The following is a 27,893-nucleotide window of genomic DNA, read 5'->3' as shown; positions in this document are numbered from 1 at the left end:
AAGTAAATTGAAGTCAAATACATTTTAGGCCAAAACATCTAACAACATCTTATACATCAGGCTATTCTTAAACATTTCATTTAATAACTTTCTGTGAGAGAGCTTTTAGAGGTGGACGTCTGGTTCCTATCACCACCACTGTGAACAATTCTGAGTCTGTAAGTTTCTCTAGAATGGAGCATTTCACACCAAACCTCTGATTCAAAAAAATATTGCCACTGTTTTTCCAGAAAGGTTTGAGCAGTGATTTTCCTACTTCGAGCAAATTTCCCGTGGCTCGCTACTGCCATCCAGCGCCCACTTTTGGAATTACACATTTCTGATCTAAAATAAATTAAGATCGAACCGTTTCCTTTTTTCCTGACTTTATTTTTACAGTAGTTAAAATCCATCTGTGCACACGATACATTGATGCCAGGTCTTATATACGTCGTATCCCTCATATATACCGTCTTTCTGGCCATACGTCTGGTTTTTTTGAACAGGCAATATGAAAGACAGCTCAGCTGTCACCTCATGGAAAGCGCCTGCTGAATGGGGTCTTTCCTCTACTCCTCTCCTGCAGGGGTCATGCCCAGACTCTCTCAGTAATAAATCTGCCCTCCAGTATCTAAAACTACAGTTTTTACACCGAGTGTGGTTCGGAGTCATGATGGGCGGCAGGACGAGCGCTATCGCTGCCGGAGTCGGCGCGGCGCTGTTCGTCGGTTACTGTATTTACTTCGACAGGAAGAGACGGAGCGACCCGAACTTCAAGCGCAAGCTGAGAGAGCGTGAGTGTTTCCCTGACTGACACGCTGCGCTGCACAGATGCTAAACGAGCTGATTTGCTGACTTTTACTGTTCGTCAGTTCAGCGTTTTATCGGCCGGGTTTTAGTATGAGGTCCAGTCGAACGGATTTAGGCTGGAAATCGGAGGGTTTCAACCAGCAGTCCGTCACCGGCGCTGCCGACAAACCGGCTCAGCCAGAGAGAAATACAGTCAGTACGTTCAGCGATTAGCATCGTCTGGACGAAGAATAAGTACAACAAAAGCAGCTGAAGTAGCTTACAGTGTATTACAGTCCTCCGTCTCTCTCTCTCTCTCTCTCTCTCTCTCTCTCTCTCTCTCTCTCTCTCTCTCTCTCTATCTATTGTGTCTGCCTGCCTGCCGGTCTCTATCTCTGTCTCGCTCTCTCTGCCTGTCTCTTCTCTGTATTTTTCTCTCTGTCCGTCTATTTATCACTCTCTCTGTCGGCCTCTCTCTGTCTCTATCTATCTATCTATCTTTATCTATCTGTCTGTCTACCTCTGTCTGTCTCTGTGTGTCTATCTATCTCTCTGTCTATTTCTCTGTCTGTTTGTCTTTGTCTATCTTCTCTCTGTGTCTGTCTGTCGCACTGTCTCTTTCTCTCTGTTTCTGTGTCTCTGTGTGTGTTTGTCTGTCTCTCTTTCCATCTATCTATCTATCTATCTATCTATCTATCTATCCATCCATCCGTCCATCCATCTGTCTCTTACTCTCTGTCTGTCTCTTTTGTGTGTCTCTTTCTCTGTTTCTGTGTCTCTGTGTTTGTCTGTCTGTCTCTCTCTCTCTCTGAGTTATGTCTGTCTGTCTGTCTCAGTCTCTCTGTGTGTCTGTCTGTCTCACCTCTCTCTGTTTATGTGTCTTTGTGTGTTTGTCTGTCTGTCTCTTTCTCTCTGTTTCTGGGTCTCTGTGTGTGTTTGTCTGTCTGTCTCTCTCTCTCCATCTCTGTCTATCTGTCTATCTTTCTGTCTGTCTATATATTCCTCTGTGTGTCTGTCTCTTTCTCTCTCTGTCTGTCTGTGTCTCTCTGTCTGTCTGTCTTCTCTCTTTGTGTCTGTCTCTTTCTGTTTCTCTGTGTGTTTGTCTGTCTCTCTTTCTGAGTTATGTCTGTCTTTGTCTGTCTGTCTCTCTCTCTCTGAGTTATGTCTATCTGTCTGTCTCAGTCTCTCTGTGTGTCTGTCTGTCACACCTCTCTGTTTATGTGTCTCTGTGTGTATTTGTCTTTCTCTCTCTCTGAGTTATGTTTACCTGTCTTTGTCTGTCTGTCTGTCTGTCTGTCTCTCTCAGTCTCTCTGTGTGTCTGTCTGTCACTCTCGCTCTGTCTTTCTGTCATTTGGATGCAGCGTTTATAAATCTTTGGGTTGGGACTAAACTTGGTGTCTTGTGTTTTATATTTCCAGAGATCCATTCATGAAATCTGTTTTTATGTATCAGCAACATTTGTAATTCATTTCTACATGAACATTTCATAACCTGTCTTTATCCCGTAGAGTTCAACAGTTTTGTTTTTGTTGCTGTGCCTTTAATACTGATATGTACAAGAGCTCAGTTCTGATTGGCTGTCCTGTATTGTCCACTTTAAAAAGCAGTTCTGGCTGCTGTGTGAAAGGCCTGGGCTATAACTGCTATAGGCCGAATAGGCATATATGTAGATGTGTAGGTTCTAAAAAATGATATTGGGGCTTTAAAACAAAAGCTGACAGCAGTTGTTTTGTTTGCAGGAAGGAAGAAGCAGAAGGCAGCACAAGAAAGAGCTGGACTATCAAAGGTAAGGGCAGACAGTTTTTTCTGTTTCCACTGCAGTTAAATCAAAATTAACTGCTGTGTGGTCATACTGTAATGCCTGTCAATCTGGCACACATGTAAAAGAGACCAAATAGGATGTAAATATGATATAATGCATATGAAGGTTGTACGCTTTATGCTTTCTGGTCTGAAATTTGCATGCCTTGTCTGTAGCTGCCAGATCTAAAGGACGCCGAGGCTGTTCAGAAATTCTTCCTCGAGGAGATTCAGCTGGGAGAAGAACTGTTGGCACAGGGTAGGGTTCTCTTTTTTTGTTGTTGTTTTTTTGGTACAGTCAAATGTAAAATTTGAACACCCCTTGTCAGATTACGTTTTGTTGTTTTTCTAAGTGAGAAGTTTCTCATCCTCTGCGGGGAGCATACATAAATATGGCATTTTTCTGCACATTACTCTTCAGTTTCTGCTTACATGCTGAGTTCAACATGTAAAATCTAAAATGTACTGTGACTTTTGCACAGGCCACATTGTGTGTTTTAAATTTCTCCTATATGTTCAATTCAGTTAATAAACACTGTTTGTGTGTGAAAAAGAGTGCAAAAGTGTGTTCTCTGTAGAGGATGTGTAAACTTATTTTCCCATAGAAAATCAACAAAATATGTGTCCTAACTTTTGCATATGACAGTAAATTACTGCAATGTAAATACTGCCTACCTGCAGCACTTGTGGGTAGAACCTTTTTGGTGCTATATAGAACCATGTACAACACATTCTCCATCTGTCTGAATAATCATTTGGTGATGCAAAGAACCATTTAATCATGTAAAGGATTATTTGTCAGAAAAATTGCAATTAGATATTTTGCCAAAATTGCTCAGCCCTATTTTCAGGTTATACATTCCCAATCATATTGAAATCTGTTATACGTAGGAATAATCTATACATTTTATGTCAGTCAGCTTTAGTTTATCCAGTAGGACTGTAATCATCTTCCTCTTCTGTCTTCTAGGAGACTATGAAAAAGGAGTAGACCACCTGACCAATGCCATCGCGGTGTGTGGTCAGCCTCAGCAGCTCCTACAAGTGCTGCAGCAGACTCTGCCTCCACCGGTCTTCCAGATGCTCCTCACCAAACTGCCCACTATCAGTCAGGTAAGGAACAAATGGAGAGTGCTTGCTGTATTATGCTACATTTTGTTTGTCCATGGCTACTTTGTGCTGTCCACTGGCGTCTTGGCAAATATGGAGGGCATTGTTAGTAGACGTGTTCGGTATGGAACGTAATCAAAAGAACATCCGTCAGACATAGTTAGATAACTAATAGCAATAAGCATCAAGTTATGTAAATATGTGACACATTACTGGATGATAGTTTATTATCCCATTATAATACTAAGCCTAGTTGAAGCTGGATTAGTTTTACCTGAGAAGGTGCTGTAATTTGAGTTATTACCAACAAGATCTGTGATTTTAATCCAAAGCAAAGTTGCCACACTTGCAATTTTTACAAGTAATAATTCTGGAACAAATTCTAAAATTTTCTCATCCCAGAGCTCCCTCAGTGATAGTCCAGTTTAAATCAACATCTCAGTAATGCAATAAAAAAAAAGAACAGCATTTCCATTTTATTTCTTTTTTTGTGAACCGAAGACAAGGCTAACAAGGCTAACAGCTAAAATGGAGCTTGATTTAACCCAATTCCTTAATCCTTAAGTTCATGACAAGATTACTGAAATCCACAACAATTCAGTGTATATTGCCTCCCATACGCTAAGATTACGCACCATTATTTAGCCGTCACCCAACACTAAAATGAGATGTCAAGTCTCCTTCCTCCAGTCAGGGCTTTTTGGGGAAATTGCACAGATCCTTTAACCCGTATGAATTGGCGAGTCTACTTTGTTGTATTTTTTTCATTTCATTATGCACCAAATGTTTTCAGTGGGTGACAGATCTGGACTGCTGGCAGGCTCTTTTAATATGGAGCAATGCTGTTATAATACGTGCAGGTTTGACATTGTCTTGCTGAAATAAGCAAAACCTTCCCTGAAAAAGACGTCGTCTGGATGGCAGCATGTTGCTCCAAAACCTGTAACTATCATTCAGCATTAATGCTGCGGGACATGATTTCCAAAAAGTATTTCAGATTTTGAATATCTCCCTGGGATGCTTTTTATACCTGACCATGTTGCTGACCTGTTGCCAGTTAACCTAATTAGTTGTGAGATGTTCCACCAGGTGTTTTTTAGCATTACGCAATTTTTCCAGTCTTTTGTTTCCCCCGTCTCAACTATTTTGAAGCTGTTGCTGGCATCAAATTCAATGTGGGCATAGATTTTTCAAAAAACAAATTTCTCAGTTTCAACATTTGATATGTTGTCTTTGTACAGTCTTTAATTAAATATAGAGTTTGAATGATTTGCTTATCATTCAATTTTGTTTTTATTTACATTTACAGTTTTATTCCCAACTTTTTGGACATGGGATTGAAAACTCAATCTTACCTCATAATTGTAAAGGAAACAGTGATTCCACCATTATTCAACACAAAATAGATACCAGAGATTTTTTTTTACCCTCTCAGCCAAAGAAAAGAGGCCAAACTGAGATAATGTATCTAGATAACTTTACCTGTCTTCTTTTAGCTTGCTGTCTGCCTCATCTCATCAGTCATTTCTGTTGTTTGAGTGATCCATTTTGTCTGTTGTAGTGATTTAAAGACTGTTACTGTAGTTAAACAACTACTTCCTAGCAGTAACATTGCCTAAGTAGCTTTGTTCTGCATTTGCTAGCTAACAAAATTCTACCCCACCCCCAGACAGTCCCTCCCATCCTCAAAAAGCTATATCAGAAGTGGTTTTCCCTAGTCTTTAAACCAGAAAATCTCACACTAGACACTACTGCAGCACCACTAAAGGATGCAAGTAAACAGCTTACAACTTTGATTCCATTTTTCATTTTTGCTAGTGTTCCTTTAATGCACCTTTTTAAAGGGCCTATATTGTGGAAAAACTAATGTTCCCTCCCTTTTTTGAAATGAAGTTGATTTTAAGTTAAACCAATGTAAGATGTGGGCTCTTTAAACTAACTGTTCCCTTCTTTCCTCGCAGCGCATCGTCAGTGCACAGAGCGTGAGTGATGACGATGTTGAGTAAGAAGAGGCCGTGTTATTTATGTGATGCTCCTCCGTGGAACCTTCTCACAGCTGTTTTACTCCTCCACCATCAAATCACTCTCCTGTTTCTTCCCAGTTTATACAATGGCCACCCAGAATTTTTCTGATAAACACTAATTTGTCTGTAAAGGCTACATAAGCCTGTAAATTGTTAACATCTGTGAAAAATATTGGTGTCTTTTAATGTCTGGCGACCTTTGTTAACCTCTAGCTGTCAGGTAACTAACACAGTGATTAGTGTTTTCAAATGTGTAAATGAATGAGAGGCATAACCTTCAGTCATATTTCCAGTTTTCCTTATGACAGAATATAATATTTGTGCTAAAAATCAGCAAATATGCAACAAGCAAATGCTGCACATTGTTCACAATTCTTCCTTGGCCATAGACAAAATGTTTACATTGTCGGATCCAGCGGTTTTCAGTTCCATGCCTGGGGGTTACAAGCAGTGGACATTCTAGACATTTTCCCCTCTCTAACACCTCTGACTAAGCTTGTGAAGGGGTTTAGTAGTTGCCTGAGGAGTTTAATCAGACGTATTGAGTAGAACACAATGTGAACAGGACTGGGATTGAGACTCACTGGGCTAATCAGTTATTCATCATTGAGTTTCATTTAGTTGTATGAAAGAACAGGTCAAGAAAGCAGGGGGTTAAACTACAGAGCTGAATGTATTAGTAAAGTGTTTAGTTTTGTACAAAGTCACAGTTGTATGCAGATGTTTGACTAAATTACGTCTTGTTGACCTTCTAAGTTAACACATCCTCTACAGAGAACAGACTTAAATATGGCTCTATTTTGCAAATGTAAATGCCCACTTGCTCTTTATTTGCGGAGTTTAAAATATTGGAGGAAATAGAACATAAAATGTGCCATAACTTTTGCACAGACCATTATTTATGCTCCTCCAAGTATGTTAAAATGAGCAAATTAACAGATGTTGTGCATTAAAGAGCTAATTTTCACTTAGAAAAGCAACACAAAATTAGACCAGGGTGACCAAACTTTTGCATATGACTGTACTATAAAGTACAAACATTATGCACAGCTCTTGCATTACTGCAGTACCAGTTTGTAACCCATGCATTCAACTTTGCAGTTGACCTCCTGGGTTCATGGAGAAAGAACTTAACGTTTTATTCATCGTTATTTTTTTAAACCATGTAGAATGTCTTATGTATTATTTGTCTGCGGTACTTTTGAAGGTGCTTGAGTATTGCTCTCGGTAAGCTGATTTGTAATGGAGAGTCTCCTTTTTTTAAACTCAAAATAAAAGATGGATGAAGCTGTGATGTGTTTTCATTTTTATTTTTTTACAAGACACCACCACACTGAAAAAACTTAAAACTTAAATGTGTGCAGGCTTATTCTTTTTCTTGGGTTTAAATCTCTTTTTCAGTCCTTTGCCGGTCTTTGTGCTGGGGTCCACCATCTCCCCTGTGAAGGACGTTGATGTTTTGTTGCCCCGACCAAAACCTTTCTTAAAGGACTGTCCTGCTGACTTGTTGCTTTCAGCACTCTTAGCGCCTTTAAAGCTTCCAGGCTGAGGTCCTTTCCTTCTCCCTGCACCTTTCCCACTCTGTCCTTTAGCATTTCTCCCTGAAGCACTGCTGTCTTTCTTCTCTTTCTCCTTCTTCACCGACCTCTTCACCCTGATCTTCCGATCCTGCAGCTGGGAACCGTTCAACTTCAGGGCTAGCATTACAGAATCTGAGTTCTGAAAGGACAGGAAAACATGTCTGAATCTGAGTGTGACCTAATTTCTTCATAAAATTGACAATGACAGCTACAGAATATGGGTGCACAGCATAATGACAAGTTTATATGTATATAACAATAACTATCACTTTCAAATGGTGGCAAAAAAGATCATTGGTAGCAACCAAGACAGTCAGCATCCACTTAGTTTGTATGTTGTAACAGTTATGAGAGCTAATTGCCCATATATACATTACACTGCAAGTGGCAATCACTGGGGTCCAAGCACCACAGGCTTTATAGAGCCAGTAGGACAGAAATGATGGGTAAAGTTTTTAAAATTTACAATGGATAGCGGGGTCTTATAAGATATCTACCACATTTCACATTTACACACTTTCTTTTGGCCTCAGTATGTTAAGCAACTGATTTTTTTTTCCAACAGATAAATCAAAATGCCTAAACAAAAGTACAATATTTGGACATGACTTTGCATAGTTGCAGAATTTATTACACAGCAGTTACCTCTTAACTCCCACAAAATCTGACACTACCCCTCTGACTTTTAAATGATTATTTCAGACATGACAGGGTGACTTGCAGCAGCCTACACACACCATATTTTAGCATGCTTTATCTCATGACTAAAGCTACTTTCAATAATAATAAACAAATAAAATCTTACATAGTGCAGCTTTAACCACTTACAATCCCAAGCTTATTACATTCTGAGGCATATTATTCAGGAACCACAAGGACTTTGATGCAAACCGGCTGAGCTATTCTTAGGTTACAGAAGTGTGTAATAAAAAATTGGGACGGCCGCTGGGCACTGGCCATTGAAGGGGTTAATCAGTAATATTGTACCAATGCCTTTCCTCCACCCCAACCAATATATTTAATATTATGTGTTTAATACACACAACATATATCAATGATAATATGAAGAAATATTATCACATTATGGTATTACTTCCCTAACATGCAGCCCTACTAGAAAATGATAGGATAGAAACCATATATATTATAGTGATGTAACAATGCAATTTATCCAACCAAACTGAGTCATACATTGTATTGTGACTAGCATGTTAGCTTGTGGTTAGTGTGTTAGCCTGGGCATAACATATTAGCTTGTGGCTTGGACGTTAGATCTGGACACTATGAAGCACGGCTTCTGTTTCAAATATTGCATTCTTTTAATTCACTAAAATCTGAAAACAAAGCATTAACAAATTAACATAAGGCACATTTTCAGGCACTTCTTGTTTTTGCTGTATTAAAATTGTTCGAATGGAGACCACTGTATCATATCAAACTGAATAATGAGTTTTGTGAATCGTTACATCTCTAATATTTTATGATGTTCTCACCTCGAAAAGGACATAACCAAAGCCCTTTCCCACTCCGGAATTCCGGTCCCTCACCAATCGCACAGCCTCCACTTTTCCACACTCCTCAAAGTGCTGCCGCAAAGGGAGTTCCTTTATGTCTGTAAGGAAGGGTGGTTTCATTAAGGAGGAATTACAGAAGATATAATTTCTCTAGATTCAAATGCATGATGGATTACCATATGGAAGATTTCCCACGAATACAGATCTCTTGTGGTCATGCTACAGAAAAAAAAAAAAACTAAGATGACAAATTTTGAATATATTCCAACTGAGAAATGTCAAGAAATTACAATCATTATGAATGCAAGTTTAATATTAGTTTTCCAAGACACTCACCGACAGATGCTTAGAAACTCGATCCACTCTGATGTAAACATCCTTCTCAATCTCCATCCCATTCCTACAAAACAATACCAGTGAGTTGAATTACTGGATGCATGAGGTGGTATCAGAGTATGTTAGTGGAAGTAATATCTGTTCCTTGCTTGAAGTGTTCTGCAATCACTCTGCTCTGGTTTTCTATTTTTCACTCACACCGAAGAGAAAAACTCTCCACATCTACTCAGTTTTCGTAATTTCTATTGCATTTTATATATACAGACAACTGTACAAAAGTCAGAGACCACTTTTTTGATCTATTTAATTTCTGGTCAAAATGGCCAGTTATTAAATTTTTAGCATCAGGAAGGAAAGCAAAAAACATATTTAACAGAAAAGTACACTTAAGTCTCCACAACTAAATATGATACTATTTTTTTAGTACTTAGTGTCCTCCTTTTGCCTTTATTACACCTTCCATTCTTTTCAGGAGACTCGCTTTCAGTTTTTCAAAAAACATCTTTTTCCACACCTCCAAAGTTCAGTCTTAGACCTTGGTTGCGTTTTCTGCTTCTCACAATTCAAATAATCCCAACTGCATTCAATGATGATGAGGTGTGGTCAGTCTATTTTTCTGAACACCAGCAGCTTCTTTATTTCATTTTCAAAATGTTCTTCTTTTTTTTATCATAAGTAAAAACTAATAAATTATAAATCCTGTTACGGAAACAATTTTATCATTTAAACATTTCAGACCCAACCAAAAAATTTCCTATTAATTAAAAGACGTATTACCTTTGCAGGGCATTCACCGCCCCTTCTTCCTCTTTGAAGACCACATACGCATTGATGCTTGGCCTTTTGGGGTCAACCTGGCGTCTAGAAAGAAACAATTACGTTATCTCATTAAAAAACAAACAAATAAACAAAAAAACCCAAAGAAAACTTAAACCCTTTATTTATATGAGACTTTAAAGCTGGGAAGATACATTCATTAATCATAACACATACCGAATGGTGGCTAGCCGCCGTGACATCGATGGATCCTCCCGAACCTGTAAGAGATTTCATCAGAAAACTACTACCTGACAAAATGTAACATTTAGCCGAAATGTGAAAACACTTACCACTGAGCGGAATCGAACTGATTCAATGCCTCCCAGATCCTTAAAGATCCTTTTCAAGTACTGCAAACCCAAACAAACAAGAAATGCACATGATGGACTCATGATCTTCAGTGTATGCTATGAAACTTGCCTTCAAAACTGTTGCTTGGTGGACTACCTTCTTTTTGCAGTTGACAGGCAAGTTGCCAACAAATACAGTCCTTTTTAATTTGATTCTCTCCTCCGCTGGGTTCTGCTGAATCTTTCGTCGTTTAGCTGGTTGCTCATCTTCCAGCATTTGTCTGTCGTTATCTAATTCTGGAGCTTTGCGTTTAACTTTCTTTGGACTTTTCTCTACGTCGTCGTCATCTGCATTTTCTAAGGCTGCTTCCCTTAAAGACAGAGACAGAGGACTCGATTTGTTTAAAACCAAGCCAAACTATATTCTCAAACAATGTACTGCAATGTGAAAAACCTGCTCTGTAGTTTCTTTTCAGCTGCTGATTTTTCTTTGGTAGTCTTCTTCTGTTTTGGAGCTTCTTTAACGCTTGCTGCCTGGCCTGCTTCAGGTTTTACACAGCTGGCTTTCTGCTCAACCTGGGTCAACAACAAAGACAAATCACTCCAATCAAACACCTGTTGAAGAGACAATCATGACCTCAGGCACTTACAAATTCTGATCTGCATCGATAGTGTGAGCCTACCTTTGCTGCTGGAACAAAGACAAGAGTGTTGGAGGATGCGGTTGAGAACAGGGAGGACAGAGCTCCAGTGGATAGGGTTTTCTTTGCACCCAGGCTGCTTGACACCAGGCCAACAACATAATCCTGTCCAGCATTACTCACTGCCGCCTCACTGCAAGAGAAAATACACTCGGTGGTAAATCTATGAAAATCCAAACGCATATGATGTTCAGTGTGCGTGATATTTTAATTAAGGGAATCGTTCACCAAGAAATTACCCAGTATTCAACCTTACCCCAAACGTAGTCGACTAGTCAAGACATGTCTCTAGTTTGCTTTTTTAGAGCTTTGAGGCTCATACAGTAGAATTTGACAAACACAAACCGACCAGCCATAACATTAAAATCACTGTTTTTTTACACTCATTGACCATTTTATCAGCTTCACTTGCTATATAGGTGCACTTGTAGTTCTACAATTACAGACTGTAGTCCGTCTGTTTCTCTGCATACTTTGTTAGCCTCCTTTTACCCTGTTCTTCATTGGTTAGGACCCTCACAGAGCAGGTATTATTTGGAGGGTAGATCATTTTCAGCTCTGCAGTAACACTGACATGATGGTGATGTGTTAATGTGTGTTTTGGTGGTACGAGTGGATCAGACACAGCAGTGCTGCTGGAGTTTTTAAACACTGTGTCCACTCACTGTCCACTTTGTTAGACACACCTACCTTGGTGATCCATCTTGCAGATGTAAAGTCTAAGACAGTAGCTCATCTGTTGCTGCACAGTTTGTGTTGGTCATCCTGTAGTTCTTCATCAGTGGTCACAGGATGCTGCCCACAGGACGCTGTTGGCTGGATATTTTTGGTTGGTGGACTACTCTCAGTCCAGCAGTGACACTGGTGTTTAAATACACTGCTGTGTCTGATCCACTCAGACCAGCGCAACACACACTAACACACCACCACTACTTCAGTGTTACTGCAGTGCTGAGAATGATCCACCCCCCAAATAATACCTGCTCTGTGGTGGTCCTGTGGGGGTCCTGACCATTGAAGAACAGAGTAAAAGGGGGCAGAGAAACAGATGGACTACAGTCTGTAATTGTAGAACTACAAAGTGCTCCTATATGGTAAGTGGAGCTGATAAATAGACAATAAGTGTAGGAACAAGTATACTCTTAAATAGGATAGTTCTTCAAGAGTTCTTTAGTAAATGGAATGGTTCTATTTAGAACTATATCATGCTTAAATAGTTCTTTGCATGGTGAAATGGTTCTTCAGACTGATGGAGAATGGGTTGTATATGGTTCTATATTGCACTAAAAAGGATTCTGTTGTTATAAGCTTGACATCGTAACAGTAGCAGAACCCTTTTTGGTGCTATATGGAACCATTTTTAAAAAGCCCTCTACAACACATTCGCCATCAACAGGAAGAACCATTTCACCACACAAAGAATGATTTAAGCATGAAATGGTTTTATACAGAACTTGTGGTTCTAAACAGAACCATTCCCCTTTAATAAGAAGTCTTGAAGAACCATTTCATATGATTTAGTTTAATATGATTGTGGTATTTTTTAGCTGTTGTTTCACTTTTATTATACTACTATACTTTTATCTTAGTATTGCCAAGTTATTGTTTTACACGTTTACTCATTTATTTATTTCATTATGTTTTTATTTATTTTACCCTTATTTGATCTTTTATTTATTAAGATACTATGTAGTAATTTTAATGGTTTATTCTTTTTTTTTATACTTTTTTACTATTAACTTCACTATTATGATTATTATTACTTTTGTTTGGCATTTGATATGTTTTTACAATTATCCAATTTTACAGTTATCCAATTTTTCAAGCTCTGTTTTCTGTATTGGCTCAGCTGCATTGTAAATGAGGGTCTCCCTCAAAGTGCTGCGTTTACTGAGTGACTGATTTTTCTAAAAGTAGAATCTAATCTACTCTTAATTTTAGAATCAGAAAACTCCGAGAGGACAGCGGGTTAATGATTAATATTACCTTAACCCGTTTGTGCTTAATGCAGGAAATCAACGCATTTCCCTGTTTTACGTTAATATGACCCAAAGAGCGGCTTCATCTTCTGACTTAAGTAAGAATTTTATCGTAATTATGTGTTTTAAACGTAAAAGCGAACACAAACCTCTGAACTGCGCGTTTCTTCTTCATGTTAGTTTCCGCGCTTTTCTCGCTCCTTTAGCTGCTTCTTCCTCGGCTTTTACCTCTTCACTGTAAAACTGAGCCCTGTTGTTTATTTGCGCATATCTTTCCCGCAAAATATGAAAATCTTTTAGTTTTTCCAACACCGAAAGCTCCACATGCTCCCGCGCCACAAGTGCACCAGCTTCTCTTTCCCATGCATACCAAGAGCGTAAATCTTAGGTTCCTACTCTCATTGTGTCAAGACTACATTTCATAGTGCTATAAGTTTGCAGAATTTGGTTATTGATACAGTGTGAGTAATTGTTGAATAATTATTTCAGTACAATTTTCAGCACTTAAAGCGGACATGACATTTCGATATGTAGTATTCAATCGTCATGCAGTTGTGAGGTCGGACTGTTTTTCTAACGGACCAGAGAAGAAGGGTTACAGCGCATCGTTTCCTCTGGCTGCTCAGAGTGATGGAGGAAAATAATCAACTTTAAGGCGGATTTAGTTGCAGTTCAGAGAAGGACCTGCTGAGGGTATGTGTTAATATCGTCTCTATGTAGTCACAGTGTGATATGTGCTCTTGGTTGGGTCTGAAAGAGGCTTTAGCTGCGTTGACTAAGTAAATATGTCACTCTTATCCCTCCTATTATGATAGCGAACCGGTTACGTCATTGATTTTTGCGGGTCAGTTAAAACAGTTAAATCTCCTCAAAACAGCCCTACAACACACGTTACTCTACAGTTTCATTTGACCATACTTGCCAACTACTTACCCATCAACAACACAGAGATAAACTTGTTTTATTGCGTTTAACTGCTCGTATTTACATTATTTACCTTAAAATAGGACGTTTGTTTTCATTACAAAACAAAGAGTCTAGAAAATGTTATGGATTTAAAGCTGTTTGGATGTAGGAGTCATATAGTCCGTTTGATTATCTTATTTCTAGCGTGTGTGAACATCACAGGTGTTTTATTTGTGTGGATGACATCATTTGGTTTTTTGTGTTGATGACATAAACGTTTATGGGTCAAAATGGATCCTTATGTTACAAATTAAACCAAAAGAGTTTAATTCGTTTTTCCTGAAGAAAACTTGGACACTTGTCGTGCTACTCTTGTGGGCCCTGGGGTCAGTCTGGCTGTACTGTGAGGTGCCATTCTACCCTGAGTTTCAGAGGCCCATTCTGTGTGGACATTTTTTGACATGAATGCCTCCCTTTCAGCATTTTGCTGCACTTCAGTTTCCTCATCAGAGGTTCAATTCTCAAGGTCTGAATTGATTTCAGATGCCTCTTTTTGTCTTTTACTATCAGCATCTTGTAAATCGTGACCAAACTTGAGAAGTGTGTGTGTCTGTTTATTGTCATAAAATTGATCTGCACTCAGTATCTGCTCTCCCTCGATAGTTCTGGATTATGCTTTTTTGCCACAAGAAATATTTAGTTCCCGTGCACAGTGTGTGTGTGTGTGTGTGTGTGTGTGTGTGTGTGTGTGTGAGTGAGTGAGAGAGAGAGAGAGAAAGAGAATGTACATCCGTGTGTATGTGTGTGGGTGTGTGTGTGGAAGTTTCCCCAATCCGCCACAATCTCGAATTGCCATTCTGAACTACAGGGTCAAATTGGACCCTGAACAATATGTTTGTACCCGAATGGTGTAGACACTTTATGAAAACATCAGATTGGTCATCTTCATTTTACACATTCATATCATCACTGTTGAAGTCATTAGAATTCATGAAAAGATTAGAAAGTGTAAACACAGTGAAGAAAAGAGTCAGTTTTGACCCAGAATACAGTAAAATGGTTAAGGTAGTTGGTACAGCACAGAGCTGACCTGAGGGTGGTCATTCTAATTTTGTGCACCATACATTCACATTTATTATGAAATCAAAAGTATTAATGAGGAATTTGTCCCCTTCACTGCAGTATCAGCCTCTACTCTCTGCTAATTATAAGGTGGTGTAGTTTAAGTACAAAATATACCCCATGGGCAAGTTTCCCAGACCAGACTATATTTAAACCAAGACTAAAAAGAACTTCCAATGGATGAATCACCATCGACGCTTCAGATTAGTCCAAAACTCCATGAACTAATGTTCAAACTTTGAAGATTCTTGCTCATCCAGCATTTCTTCTGAAATCAAGGGTATTAATAGAGAGTTCGTCCTATAGTAACATCCTCCACTCTTCTGAGAAGGCTTTACACTAGATGTTAGAACATCTTTGAGGATTTGACTGCATTCAACCACAAGAGCAGTAGTGAGGTCAGCTACCCATGTTGGCTTGCAGTGTCAGAAAACCAAGAAATAAACCTGGTCATTAATACCCTACATCAAATAACTACCATCAAATCCCCATCTCAATCAAATTCAGGCTGTGTGTAGAGTGAGATGAGGATCAGAGAGACGGATCAGTGCGGAATGGCCCAGCAGCTTCCAGAGGATGCGGTGGGTAGACGAGTGTCCTGCGATGGAGAGCGAGGCACTGTGAGATATGTTGGAACGGTTCCTCCTACGACAGGTGGGCCTGATATCCAACGGTGCATGTCATTTCATCAGCAGAAACACTGGTTGCTAAAATGATTATATAACGATAACAATATGATAATTTTGCCTTTGATACTGATAACTAGACAGTATGAGATTTTAATTCTTTTAATTTACAAACTGAAACTGGGCGTGGCTGAAATCTGAAATGAATGTGAGGTGAGGGAGGTGGATATGTTTACTGATCACAAGGGACTGTAGACTAATCAAGAAGCACTAATGTTAATAGTATGCATTTGAAATGTAATTCAGACAGCCAATCAGCAGGCCAAATTTTGGTACAAGGATGATTGGCTCAGAGATGCTGATAAGACCAATTTTGTATTAACAACTCAAACATTGACATACTATGTCAAAATAATGAATTTGGTCCAATCCTATTTCTTATTTTTACCCCTACCCCTTGTTTCCGCTTGAAACTGAGTTACAACGGGTAGTGGTTGAAATCTTCCCCTATGAAATAAGACCCTCAACTAAAAAAGAACATTGCTTTACTAACAGGCTACTAGTGGTGCTCTGTAGGCAACTCTGCCAGTCTGCAGTGATAGCAGAGGAGGGTAAAGTTCAGCAACCTCGCTGCTGGGTTTTAGTTACATTTAGGGCATCATGCCTTCAGAGAGGGGGGATGAGACAATTATATTTTACCCTAATTCTTTGGTGATATGAAGCTGAAGTCAGCTGTTCGTCAGCTTCTTGTTCTAATTTTCCAGTTCCACCTTAAATGGTGAAGCAGTTCAGATGCCTGAAGCGCCAAAATGTAACTGCTGCACTATTTAAGGTGGAACGGGAAATTTAGCTAACTAGCTACTGAGACATCAGCATACAGTGTTTTTTGTTTTTTTTTATGCGTGTTATGAGAAAAGGACCATTTTGCATTGAAACGACTCTGTTTGGAGTGTACCTTTGAAAAAACTCTGTTTGGAGGGCCATGTAGCCCTAACACTTAACCCCCCCTCTTCTATCTCAACAACAATCAGGACACCCTACCCCTAGGCGTGAACACGCAAAACAGAGGGTAAGACCTAAGTGGTAGGGGCAAGGGGTGAAACAGGATCGGGCCTTTGTATCTTCAAATAATTACTTTTTTTTCTCAAACTTTTGCCTGTGTTAAAATATTGGATTAGTATGTCTGAGTCAAAACTCTGAGGAAGTAAGTCAAGGTTTCAAGATGTTTATTTAGATGACGTTTGGTATTGAATGACATGATTTTTTAAAAACTCATTAGTATTGAAAAATTTTGTTGGTACCATGACATAAAAGTATTGAATTTTGATACCCAGCCCTATTGGTTGCTTCTTTCTGCTTTATCTTGGTGTTTTTATTAAAGGTTTGTGGTTTGGTGTGGAGTGGGACAACCCTGAAAGAGGCAAACATGATGGAAGCCATGAAGGAGTTCGCTACTTTACATGCAGGTAATGTTTGTGATGTGATATGAACATGATGATATTCATGATATTCATGCCAGAGCATGAAGAAGCTTCAGTGTAACCCCTAACTTTCCTCTAAACCTCTACTTTAATTCAAATTTCATGTTAATGTTTAAAATCAATCTCACACATTGAAAAAATAATGCACTGAATTTAATTGATTCAAATGTGTCCACAATTTTGCACACAATTAAAATATATTACATCAATAAATTTGTCTTTACTTTTGACAATAATTACATCAATAACACTAATAATAATAATTCTTATTTATATAGTACTTTTCATGCCAGTGGCAGGTCAAAGTGTGTTACAGACAGGTGATAAAGCTTAACAGTAGTACAAGAAATTTTAAGTATTAATTCAGAATCATATAAGAATATGACACAGATCAAATTTAAAGATAAATACCACGAGACATAGAGTTTATTAAATGCTGAGTTAAAGAAATACACTTTTAGATGCTTCTCAAAAGTGAGCACTGAGCTTGACTGTCTAATAAAAGGTGGAATTGAGTTCCACAGTTTAGAAGCAGAATAACTAAACGAGTCTCTCCATGTTATCTATATTTTACAGAAGGTATTTGTAGAAGCCCACTATCTGCCGATCTAATATCACATGCTGGAACATAAACAGGCAGACACTCAGTGATGTAAGCGGAGCTTTAAGGTCATTTAGAGCCTTAAAAAGTAGTAGCAGAACTTTAAAATCTATCCTGAATAATACAGGTAGCCAGTGCAGTGATATGATCTCTCTCTTTGTTTTTGTGAGGATCTGTGCTGATGCATTTTGTAAGTTGTAAGGGATGTATTATTTTCTTAGGAAGTCCAGTAAGAAAATCATTACAGTGATCAACTCTGCCTGTAACAAATGCAACATTCTCTGCATCACTCTGAAATAGAAAAGGCTGAATTTTAGGTTGATATAAAATCATGTGGAAATTATTAATGTGGAATTTGTTTAGGTGGAAATTATAACACATTTGAATCAGGTAAATTCACCACTGCAGTTACGTATTTTCAGTGCATGAGAGTGACCACTGTGCTTACCCGAACAGCTCATCATGCAGACATAACATGAATTGTGGTCATGGATGTTTTTGTGTGTCACTCTCTGTCTCATAAGGCACCCAACAGGGGGGTCATTTGTGCGACCCAAAAAAGCTGGCTTCGGTGTGGACTTCCTGACTGCTGTAAAGCAGCGCTATGAGCTGTGCCTGGACCAGGCCATTAAAGAAGAAGTGAGAATCTCCACCAAGACTGTAAGGATGGTTGGCTTTGAGTCCATCATGGAGAAACAGAAGTGAGTCCAGGCAGCATGTTTATGCTAGATTCATTCAGGTCCATCTCTGTCCTCAAAAAGTGTGTTGCATGATGCTCTGTTAGATCATCTCAGTGGTGAGGAACTGTTCTTAGCTGTGTTGCTGTTTTTTCAGGATGGAGAATTTAGCAGAGGTTGCTCTCATAAATTGTGAGGTGTCTGGTCCAGGCCCTGAAAATGAAATCAAGAAAAACACACCCAGTATCCTTTTGAGAAAGTAATAAAAATATGGATGAAATCTTCCTCCAGGTTTTTGATGGAAGCCCATTCCTGCCACATAGAGGACAAAACATCACCTATGATTTTTCACCTTCTCAGTTTCTAGCAGCAGTATGTCAAACTTATGACATAATATCTCAAAATAATGATATACATACATACATCATCTAAACCACTTATCCTTCTGGGTCGCGGTGGGGTGCTGGAGCCTATCCCAGCTGTCATTGGGCGGAAGGCAGGAAACACCCTGGACAGGTCGCCGGTCCAGACAGACAGACATACACATTCACACCTAGGGGCAATTCAGCATGCCCAATCAGCCTGACTGCATGTTTTTGGACTGTGGGAGGAAACCGGAGAACCCGGAGGAAACCCACGCAGACACGGGGAGAACATGCAAACTCCACACAGAAATGACCCCGGTCACCCGGCCGGGAATCGAACCCAGGCCATTCTTGCTGTGAGGCGACAGCACTGCGCCACCGTGCCGCCTCAATAATGATATAGTTCCATCTAAATAATGACTTACTATCTTGTAATTATAACTTATTTACTTAAATGTTAGGCTTAATTGTTTGACTTGCTATGTCAAAATTATGACTCAAAATAGTGACAGTGAACTTATTCCAAAATACTTTTTTTTTCTCATGATTACTAATTGCGTAACTCAACATTTTTAAGTCATTATTTTTAAGTCAAAATCTGGGCTTACTGTGGCCAGAAACAGAGCAGGAATGCCTTTCATAGGTTTTGTGCTCCATGATATTACGTTCTGAAGATGATTGAGTGCTCCTTTAACTAGTTCTTCTAAGATGTAGTTTCTCTGGATCTCTCTGGGAATCTCTTGAACTCCTGGGAGGTGGTGGCAGCGATTACAGAGCAGCTAGAAGAACTGCAAGTACTTTGCCTGAGGTAAGCATCTATCCATCCATCCATCCATCCATCCATCCATCAATCCATTTGTTCACATTTTGTTGTTTTCCGTTTGCTACTTATTCAGTCTGTCAGTTATGTGCTGCTGCCTTTCAATTTCAAGCTTTATTGTCAAACAGCATCAACTGATGTTGTTTACAGCAAGTTCAGCTCAGGCTTCTTGTCTATACATTCAAAACAGATGTGTTAAAAACACCACCACATAGTTATTTTATCATATTTTATCATTTAAATATGTCCAGTTAAGGAAAACTAATTTTGTGTTACTTTGAAGACAACCAGTATTTTATTTTGCTTGACACAAGTAATTTGTTCGTATTATTAACAAGATGTGTTTCAATTTCGCTTTGTAGTCATAATCGACTTAGCATTGCCTCCAGCCCTTCCAACCTCAACCCCGCCTTCTCCAAACTAAGGGTCTTAACACTCAACAGCTGTGCTATCACCTGGTCTCAGGTAGGGGACAGTATCCGCATACACACTCTCTAACATATCAGTGTTTTATTGTCACCTCAGCTCAGTTCATCACCTCCTACCGAAAGCATGAAGTATGGGCTACAATATATATTCTGATTAAAGGGGAAATCCACTGATTTTTCAGAATTTCTGCATAATTCAGAGTTCTGAAATATAAACAAAGTCATTCAGAGTGGTATGATGTAAAATGGTTCATTGTAGAGAACCTTAAAGGCTCATTTTTCTTTACAGTGGTGGTGTGGTGGTGATAGGAACCAGGGGTCACTGTATCCAAAATGAACAGTGAACCTACATGTGTATTCGAGTTTTATCATGTAATGCTCATAGTGGTAAGATAGTGGTTATAGTAATAGCAGTGGAAAAAAAAATTATTTAGGGACTATTGCCATACAACACCCTGCACGCACCTCCACCATCAATTTATTTAAATGTGTTTTTAAAAATCATATGTATTTGTAACTATTTTTATGTAATAGCTTTCTGTAACTGAGCTTTTAAGAAGCATTAAGCAAACAGACGTCTGGTTCCTATCAACACCACTGTGAACCTCTGACTCTGTAAGTTTCTCTAGAACGGAGCATTTCACACCAAACCAGTCTGAATGGTTTTGTTTACATCTTAATGACTTACACAGAACTTTTGAGAAGTTGTTTTGTAAATCCATTGCTCTTGTCGTCTTTCACAGGTGCTCTGCTGCGCCCCAATGTGGCCACACATAGAGGAGCTCTTTCTTAATGATAACGATATCACTGAATTACAGAGGTGAGACACTTCATATGCTAATAATCCAGTCAGTTTCCTATATATGGAATCACACATCATTAATGTATGTTTTTGGTACACATTTAGGCCAGTAGATGTGCTGCAGGGTTTGAAGGTGCTGGACTTGTCCAACAATAGTTTAGTTCAGGAGAGCGTACTGCAAATATCAAACCTCTCCAGGTAAAACAGAAATGTTTTAATACATTGTACATATTTAGATTTTATGTAATTGTTTTCTGATTATTATAACTGTCTCTCTGTCTGAAATCACAGGTTGGAGATACTAAATCTCTCCGGTACAGGTTTGTCCACCGTTCACTTCAGTGACGCATTACCAGGTAATAGACTGCTCAGAAGTACCAACATAATGAAGGGAAAATTTTGAAGTAGGAAAGTGCTGAGAAGAAAATTCCAGGCCAGAATCAATGATCAGAGTTTTTGAATCTAAAATTGGTGATATTGGGCTGAAACACATGCCAGTACCAATATTTTAGATTTGTTACTATTACTTATAAAAGTAGAAGACAATAGGTTACTAACAGTAAAAAATGTACATTTTACATTTGTGAATTACTCCTTAAATTAGTCTAATTGGACAATCTGGCCAAAACTTTAAATTTAACTGTTGTAAACATGTCCACTCACCTTCTACAGCACTTCTACTGCCACAGTAGTCTCTGGAGTGAGATTTTCCAGTTTAAAGATTAGGTGAACCCCCTGGATGATGTAGGGACTCCTTCAGGGTGGATATTTGAGGCCACACTGTCTGAAACGTTTCATTTTTTTGTCGCCAGCTGACAAATGTAGGAGATGCATGGCTAACATTGCTGCTATGAAGCCGAATATCTTACTGCAGCTGTATAACTATACCAACTGTTTTCAAATCTTCATTATAACAAAGAGAATGAATTACCCAAAAGACTTGTTATTACCTCAGTTGGCTTTTTTTTCTTTGGCTGAATTGTTTGAAATTGTAAAAAAACGGTCTCTGGTGTTCATTTAGTGCTAAATAAAGATTGAATCTTTTATGTTCTTTATGAATTTTTTTTGATGGTAAGAGCTACAGTAATGCTACCTTGGTTGTATTTATTAGCCTATAAATCAGTGACTAGGCTAGCAGTCAGGACTGGTTGACACCACAGGGATTCCCAATGATTGTATTTGTGTGCATTGAGGGATACAGTGCTGTGATACAGAGTGCTGCATAACATGACAAATACATCAAATAAACATGTTATTAAATAAACATGAACATGTAAACATGAATGGTTTTGTTCTAAAATGCATTATTGACCCCTTACAAAAAAATATTCAATTTTTTCATGGTATATGTTTTTGGAAGTGGGCTTTTCACATACAAAAATGTTATTAAATATATGCTATATTATGATTAACTACCTTTATTAGAAAAATAAAGATGCATTTGTCCATCTTAAAATTAGGCTTATCTTAATAAATATGGCTTTGAATTTGTAAAGGCACCAAGACGGCGATGTTCCCTGCGCTGAAGATCCTTTTACTAGATGACAATAAAATCTCTGAGGTAAGAGCCTGTAGATAGTAATAGAAATGTGGGACATTGGCACAGATTGGCCTAATAACCTGACAGTCTCAGTTGATTTCATTCACGTTCCTTCTTTCTTTTTCTTCCTCTCTTGTTCACTGTCAGTGGGGTGTAATTAATGAGCTGGACAAACTAAGCGCCTTGGTGCAGTTGTCTTGTAAGAGGAACCCCCTGATTGATTTGGACAAGAACCATGAGACGACCCGCCAGCTCCTCATCGCGCGTATCCGCCAGCTGGAGATACTCAACAGAAGTCAGGTGTGTATGTGTATGTGTTAATCTCAAAAAGAGCATCGAGACTGAGCAGACATACAGTGCTGCTGCTATGTGCTGTGGAAATCCAGAGCATTCCACACACACATTTCTCACTGACCACATGATAAAGTGTTTTGGAATGGCCAAGTCTTGAACTACAGTACTGTTCAAAAGTTTGGCATCAATTTTTAATAAACTCTAATATGTTCATCCTGTGCAACTTCACACCTCTCAAGCAAGCATCATTAGCAGTACACTGAGAAACTGTAACTAAAAATGCTGAAATTTAAGATGTGTCAGAATGATGAACAGAGCTTTAGGTGATTCTAAAACGACCTACAAAGCTCTATAACATTAACAGTTGAATTCTAATAAAAAATAATATCTACAATTCATCATATTTCAAAAGTGGAAATCAAATGTCAAGGCAAATAAGTTGACACAAAAGTAATGTCAATAGATAATTACAGTATATTAGTTATCATTCATATCATACCTTTTGTTCAGAAATGTTAAATAAATTGGCGATACAATGTTTAAAGCTGCACTGTGTAAGATTATTTTGTTAAAATTGAAAGAAGTAGCATTACCAAGTCAGGAGAAAAAAAAATGCTACAGTTTGGTGAGTGAAAGAGACATCACGTGGGATTTCGTGGGCATTTAGATATTAACGTCACACACAGGCTCAAATAGAAGGGCCAGCTGGATGTTTAGCTCTCAAATGCAAAATCAACATTATACTGACGAAGATATGATGACTGCAGTAGATAATTCACATCCTCAGAAGACACGTGCATCACCAAGGTTTGACTGAGTTCTCTTTGAATGCTCTTTTAATGCGCTCACAAACATAAGATTCATCCACTCAGGGAAGGGGTCCAAAGCACAACCCATGTTAGAAAGTTATAAAGTTGCATGCAATTACACATTTCCACCAGAGAGGTCTCCAAATCTCTAAATCCAGAGAATAGACATAGAGTAGCTTTAAATCAACATTATATAAGTCACTGTTATATATAAAATGAAAAAAAAAAAATTTAATATGGCCAGTGATTCCAAGACTGAATAGTACAGATGAAAGGTCTACTGAGGAGTATCCCAAAGCTCTTTGAAGAAAACATTTGATGATAAAGTGTCTTTTATCCAGCATGTTTTGTTCATTTTAATTGCCTGTAAATCTGTAAGGCTCCGTAGATGATTGTTTCTCATGAAAACAGCTTAATATTTACTATAATACAATTGTTAACAGCAGACTTATTATTCATTTATTAATCGTAAGACTTATTGTGCAGTAATTAGTACTTACTATGAATTGTTTGCAGAAGTATTATTTAAGTTATGTAGTTATGAGAGTGAGGAACTGATGTCTGGCCCGCATACATGGTCTTGCAATTTATATACACTAGGCCTAACAACACACCTGCACCGTGATTGTGCTCTCTCTCAGGTCCTGCAGGAGGAGAGGAGAGGTGCTGAGCTGGATTACTGTAAGAAGTTTGGTCGAGCATGGCTGCAGGCTGGAGGCCACAGTGTCCCAGAAAAGAACCAGCCCAGTGCAGAGTTCATAGCGGAGCACCCACGCTACATCACCCTTATTCAGAGTGAGTCACCACAATATATTTCCCCTACACATGCAGGCTGAGCCTCAGGGCTGTAAAAGTGAATTATTGCCCCATGGGACATTGATCTGATATCACTACATATCAGTTTCTATGGGTAAACACTAGACCAGATATTGGAGTGAAATAAAAAATGAATGTATTCCAGTCCTATATCAGATTTATTCTGTGCAATGTGATGTCCTTGCTGTTGGCTAGTAGAGTAGTTTGAGGATGATAGCCCACTTTTAAAGTGACACACCTAAATTAAGTTCATTTTAAAGCTTAATAGATTTGAAAGCATTTTTCTTGTATTTATTTTTACCTCTGGGGTACATTTATAATGTTTGTGTTTATTTATATACCCCAAATAGTCAAAATTCATTTTCACATTCTCTCTTTATCCCTTAGAATGAAACAAGTTGTTTCTGTTACTGTGCCTTCAAGACTGAGGTATTTAGATGAGCTCAGTTCTGATTGGCTGCTCTGTACTGTGCCTCATTCAAATAGCAGTCTGAGCTGAAACACTCCTTTTAACTTCAGTGTGAATGGCTGGTTCTAAAATGCTGTAGGCTGAAAAGGTCGATATTTGTAAATGAGTAGGTTTTCATGACATCACAAAAACAGTGAATTCAAAAAGGGGTTGTTTTTGCAGCTTTCCATAAATTGGCTGAGGATTTAACATTTATGTTTAAAAACTTTAGAAATGTTTACGTACAGCGTCAAACTCTTACCTAGAAAAAGTGAGTAATATTTGGTTTTCTTTGATATAGGCCCTTTAAAGAAAACAGAATAAAGTATGCACTATTTTTTTGCTAAAATAACATTTCCAGGCTATTTTATTATTCAGTGTATTTTTAAAAATAATAACGAATTTCACCTAAATAATAGAACTAATAGAACTGTTTTGAAATTTAAGATTTCATGATGCACTTAAAATGAGGGGTCAGAGTTTTGTACATCTGGCCATTAGAAAAGCCGAGCTACTGCTAGCACACACTCGGTTCAGTGTGATGGATGTGTTGGGGTTTTGATTAATGACTGTTTGTTTGACTGCTTTATTATTAGAGTATGGTGCACCGGAGGAGGATGAGCTGAAAGAGCAGAAACCTTTCGCTCTAAAAGACCAGTTGTTGAGTGAGTAGCTGCTTCACATTATGATTTTATATTTCAAATGCATCTCTAGGAACATCTGAATTGTCTCTGGACCAGAAACACGCCTCCATTTGTCTGAAATGTCTCTCTAAAGCACATTCTCTTTTTTTCTTTTTCTTTGCTCTTTCTCATCAGCCGTCACATTTGAGTGCCCCGAGGAGACGGACAGGAAACCCATACAGAAGAAGCTCCCAGGTAAAGACCGGCGCACTCGATCACTCACCGACTGTTACCTTAAGGTTTATCCTGGTTGTGTGTATTGAAGAGTTTCAATTTATTTTCAGGGTCGATGGTTGTTCAGAAAGTGAAGGGACTGCTGTATAGACTCCTGAAGCTCCCAGGCACAGAGCTCCACCTCAGCTACACCAGCTCCAAGGTGAAACACACTCTGTTTATTCTGCTTCACCCCACATTCATACAGCACTGAGTGGTTAGAATAACAGTTCTTTTAAGAAACTGCTGTTAAAACCATCGGTCAAAAGTTTAGAACCATTGTCATAGTAGTTATTTTAATCTTTTTATCTATAATATCTTATACAACGCAGATTTAAATATAAAACTAGACACCAAAATATATTTCCTTGGGAAGCTAAATGACTGAAAATCAATGTTGGTATAATTTACAAAGAAAAGGCTAATCCTTTACTATTACTGAGTACATTATAACAAATTATATGATGGTATTTTAAATTCTAAAATAAAAATTCAGTTGTCTATTTAAATAACACCAAGTAAAGTGCTAAATCAAAAATGAAAGACAACTTGCTATTTCGCACAAGCGGTTCTGAATAATTAGGGTACAATATTTTGGTGTAGTTATAGCAGCAGAATTCAGATACAGCACGAGTGAAAATTGCAACACAGCTTGGTCAAAATAAAAATAATAAATTGGCTGATTGCTGATATTAATTACTGTAATGGAGGTTACTTTGCTTATTACTTTCAGGAAAAAGTAATCTCACTGTTTATTACTTTATGTACAAGTTATTCACTACAGCCCCTACAAATCTGTACTAACTAAAGTACAAGAAAAAATACAGTATTATTAATATTAATACAAAACACAGTTATGATTAATTATGAATATGGCTTTTGTTTGTGAAATAAAGTCAAGTCTGGCTGGTTTAGGTGAAGTTGATGTTCTCTCTTCTTCAGCATGGTTTATCCATTAGTTTATTATATTCATAGTTTTGTATTTGTATAAGGGCAGTCACAGAAAATACGGAAGCAAAATGTATGTTTCCCCCTATTACTTTAACTAACGTACAGTAACTGTGTTTCTGTACATTTTAGTTCCGTTATTTGCCTTGTGATCTGACCAGTACAACTGAAGTATGAAGCCTGCTGGATATTAATTGTATTTTAACTTCATTCTTCATGTTACACAGCTTTCTCTGTTATGGAATTAATATAGTGATCCTAAGAGCCCCCCAGACCATCCACATTTATCCTTAATCCTAATTCATCCTCAAGTGTTGTGAGTTGGATTGGAGCAAAAATGTGGACCATCTGCTGGGCCCTTGAGGGCCGCACTGGGAAACACTGGTGTAACGGTTCCGTTTATCATTCTGGACACATCTAAAATTGAATTTGAAATAAATTGGGTTCATTTTTGATAACATTTCTATTTTTTGTTATGCAGATGGAGGGCAAAGAGATCGAGATTGATAATGACCTGAAGCCGCTGCAGTTCTACTCTATAGAAGACGGGGACAGAATTCTGGTGCGCTGGTCCTGAGGTGGCACCTGCTGGAGCTCGCTGAACTCTGCGTCATACACAGCTGACCTCCTCCACACAGAGCCCGAGTCTGCTGGTGCCTGCTTTCATCTCTCACACCGCCTCAGCACACTTCTATAACAGAGACTGGAGGGATCTTGTGCACACAGATGCCTTTTTGGCTTTCACATTTCTGTGTCCTCATTAGAGCTTTTGCTTGATATGGATCATGATCCAGAGCTACTTAATATTATCATCACATTTCGAATACAAAGTGTTCTTATTTAAACAGCATACTGTTTTAACTTAAAGCAGGATTATATTTGATTATATATGTTTGTTTTTAGTGTGTGTGATGGAAGGCTGCACTTTATCCTGCTCTAAAAGACCCGATTCCGTTCAGGAACGGTTTAATGAGCAGATCAATCAGCGTTAGAGCAAGACAAACACATGCTTTGTGATAGTATCTCTGTAGTCAGTTGCTGTGTCTCAACATTAGATGGCACTATGCAGGTACCACGTAGGAGAAATGCCCATTACCCACTAGCCAGTACCAATCTATAACAGGGATGCACTGATAATTTCTGTTAGCCAAAGTTGCAACATAAGATTATTTGCTCTTCATTGAGCCAAACTGGCATTTTAAATCTGTAAATGAAAAATCAGTTGCATATTTAAATGACAAAAATCAAATGCTACATCAAAAGTAAGAGGCAACCAGCTGTTCAGCACAGTCAGTCATAGGTAATTATGCTATGACACTTTTGTATTTAAATAAACATTCAAACAAGTGCATGTGCACACACCTGCCTTATTTACATCATTATATTGTACAG

General features: G+C 38.4%; 3 protein-coding genes across 3 annotated transcripts; 2 read left to right on the top strand and 1 right to left on the bottom strand.

Annotated features, from left to right (window-relative positions):
• Positions 1-528: 528 nt before the first annotated feature.
• Positions 529-6,997, top strand: tomm20b (translocase of outer mitochondrial membrane 20b). The gene is made up of 5 exons (XM_036586224.1): positions 529-773; positions 2,509-2,555; positions 2,747-2,828; positions 3,540-3,682; positions 5,641-6,997. Exons 1-5 carry the CDS (start codon positions 650-652, stop codon positions 5,683-5,685), a joined length of 441 nt encoding a protein of 146 aa, XP_036442117.1. The 5' UTR covers positions 529-649; the 3' UTR covers positions 5,686-6,997.
• A 27-nt stretch (positions 6,998-7,024) lies between these two features.
• rbm34 (RNA binding motif protein 34) lies at positions 7,025-13,279 on the bottom strand. Its single transcript, XM_036586223.1, has 11 exons — positions 13,072-13,279; positions 10,926-11,076; positions 10,697-10,818; positions 10,400-10,613; positions 10,243-10,302; positions 10,127-10,170; positions 9,911-9,994; positions 9,134-9,197; positions 8,974-9,016; positions 8,777-8,895; positions 7,025-7,422 (listed from the first exon to the last, which is right to left on the bottom strand). Exons 1-11 carry the CDS (start codon positions 13,095-13,097, stop codon positions 7,054-7,056), a joined length of 1,296 nt encoding a protein of 431 aa, XP_036442116.1. The 5' UTR covers positions 13,098-13,279; the 3' UTR covers positions 7,025-7,053.
• A 211-nt stretch (positions 13,280-13,490) lies between these two features.
• Positions 13,491-27,848, top strand: tbce (tubulin folding cofactor E). Its single transcript, XM_036586814.1, has 17 exons — positions 13,491-13,615; positions 15,458-15,604; positions 16,958-17,042; positions 18,183-18,359; positions 18,493-18,578; positions 19,409-19,508; positions 19,883-19,985; positions 20,692-20,768; positions 20,856-20,948; positions 21,042-21,106; positions 22,247-22,311; positions 22,438-22,590; positions 24,035-24,188; positions 25,254-25,322; positions 25,476-25,535; positions 25,625-25,716; positions 26,983-27,848. Exons 2-17 carry the CDS (start codon positions 15,475-15,477, stop codon positions 27,076-27,078), a joined length of 1,605 nt encoding a protein of 534 aa, XP_036442707.1. The 5' UTR covers positions 13,491-13,615; positions 15,458-15,474; the 3' UTR covers positions 27,079-27,848.
• Positions 27,849-27,893: the final 45 nt, after the last annotated feature.

The sequence above is a fragment of the Colossoma macropomum genome, unplaced genomic scaffold (assembly GCF_904425465.1).
Source record: "Colossoma macropomum unplaced genomic scaffold, Colossoma_macropomum, whole genome shotgun sequence".
NCBI lineage: Eukaryota > Metazoa > Chordata > Actinopteri > Characiformes > Serrasalmidae > Colossoma > Colossoma macropomum.
The sequence above is the reverse complement of the archived record's forward strand: the minus strand, read 5'-3'. Positions and strand labels throughout refer to the sequence as shown.

Bases quoted from the DNA above. Each gene is read 5' to 3' on its own strand.
- tomm20b (XM_036586224.1), top strand. From the start codon at position 650: ATGATGGGCGGCAGGACGAGCGCTATCGCTGCCGGAGTCGGCGCGGCG. The intron at 774-2,508 runs GTGAGTGTTTCC...TTTTGTTTGCAG, and splicing joins CAAGCGCAAGCTGAGAGAGC to GAAGGAAGAAGCAGAAGGCA. The intron at 3,683-5,640 runs GTAAGGAACAAA...CTTTCCTCGCAG, and splicing joins AACTGCCCACTATCAGTCAG to CGCATCGTCAGTGCACAGAG.
- rbm34 (XM_036586223.1), bottom strand. From the start codon at position 13,097: ATGAAGAAGAAACGCGCAGTTCAGAG. The intron at 11,077-13,071 runs GTTTGTGTTCGC...TTTCTCTTGCAG, and splicing joins AAGAAACGCGCAGTTCAGAG to TGAGGCGGCAGTGAGTAATG. The intron at 7,423-8,776 runs GTGAGAACATCA...CTGTCCTTTCAG, and splicing joins TTGGTTATGTCCTTTTCGAG to AACTCAGATTCTGTAATGCT.
- tbce (XM_036586814.1), top strand. From the start codon at position 15,475: ATGAGGATCAGAGAGACGGATCAGTGCGGAATGGCCCAGCAGCTTCCA. The intron at 18,360-18,492 runs GTGAGTCCAGGC...CTGTTTTTTCAG, and splicing joins TCCATCATGGAGAAACAGAA to GATGGAGAATTTAGCAGAGG. The intron at 20,769-20,855 runs GTGAGACACTTC...GTACACATTTAG, and splicing joins GATATCACTGAATTACAGAG to GCCAGTAGATGTGCTGCAGG.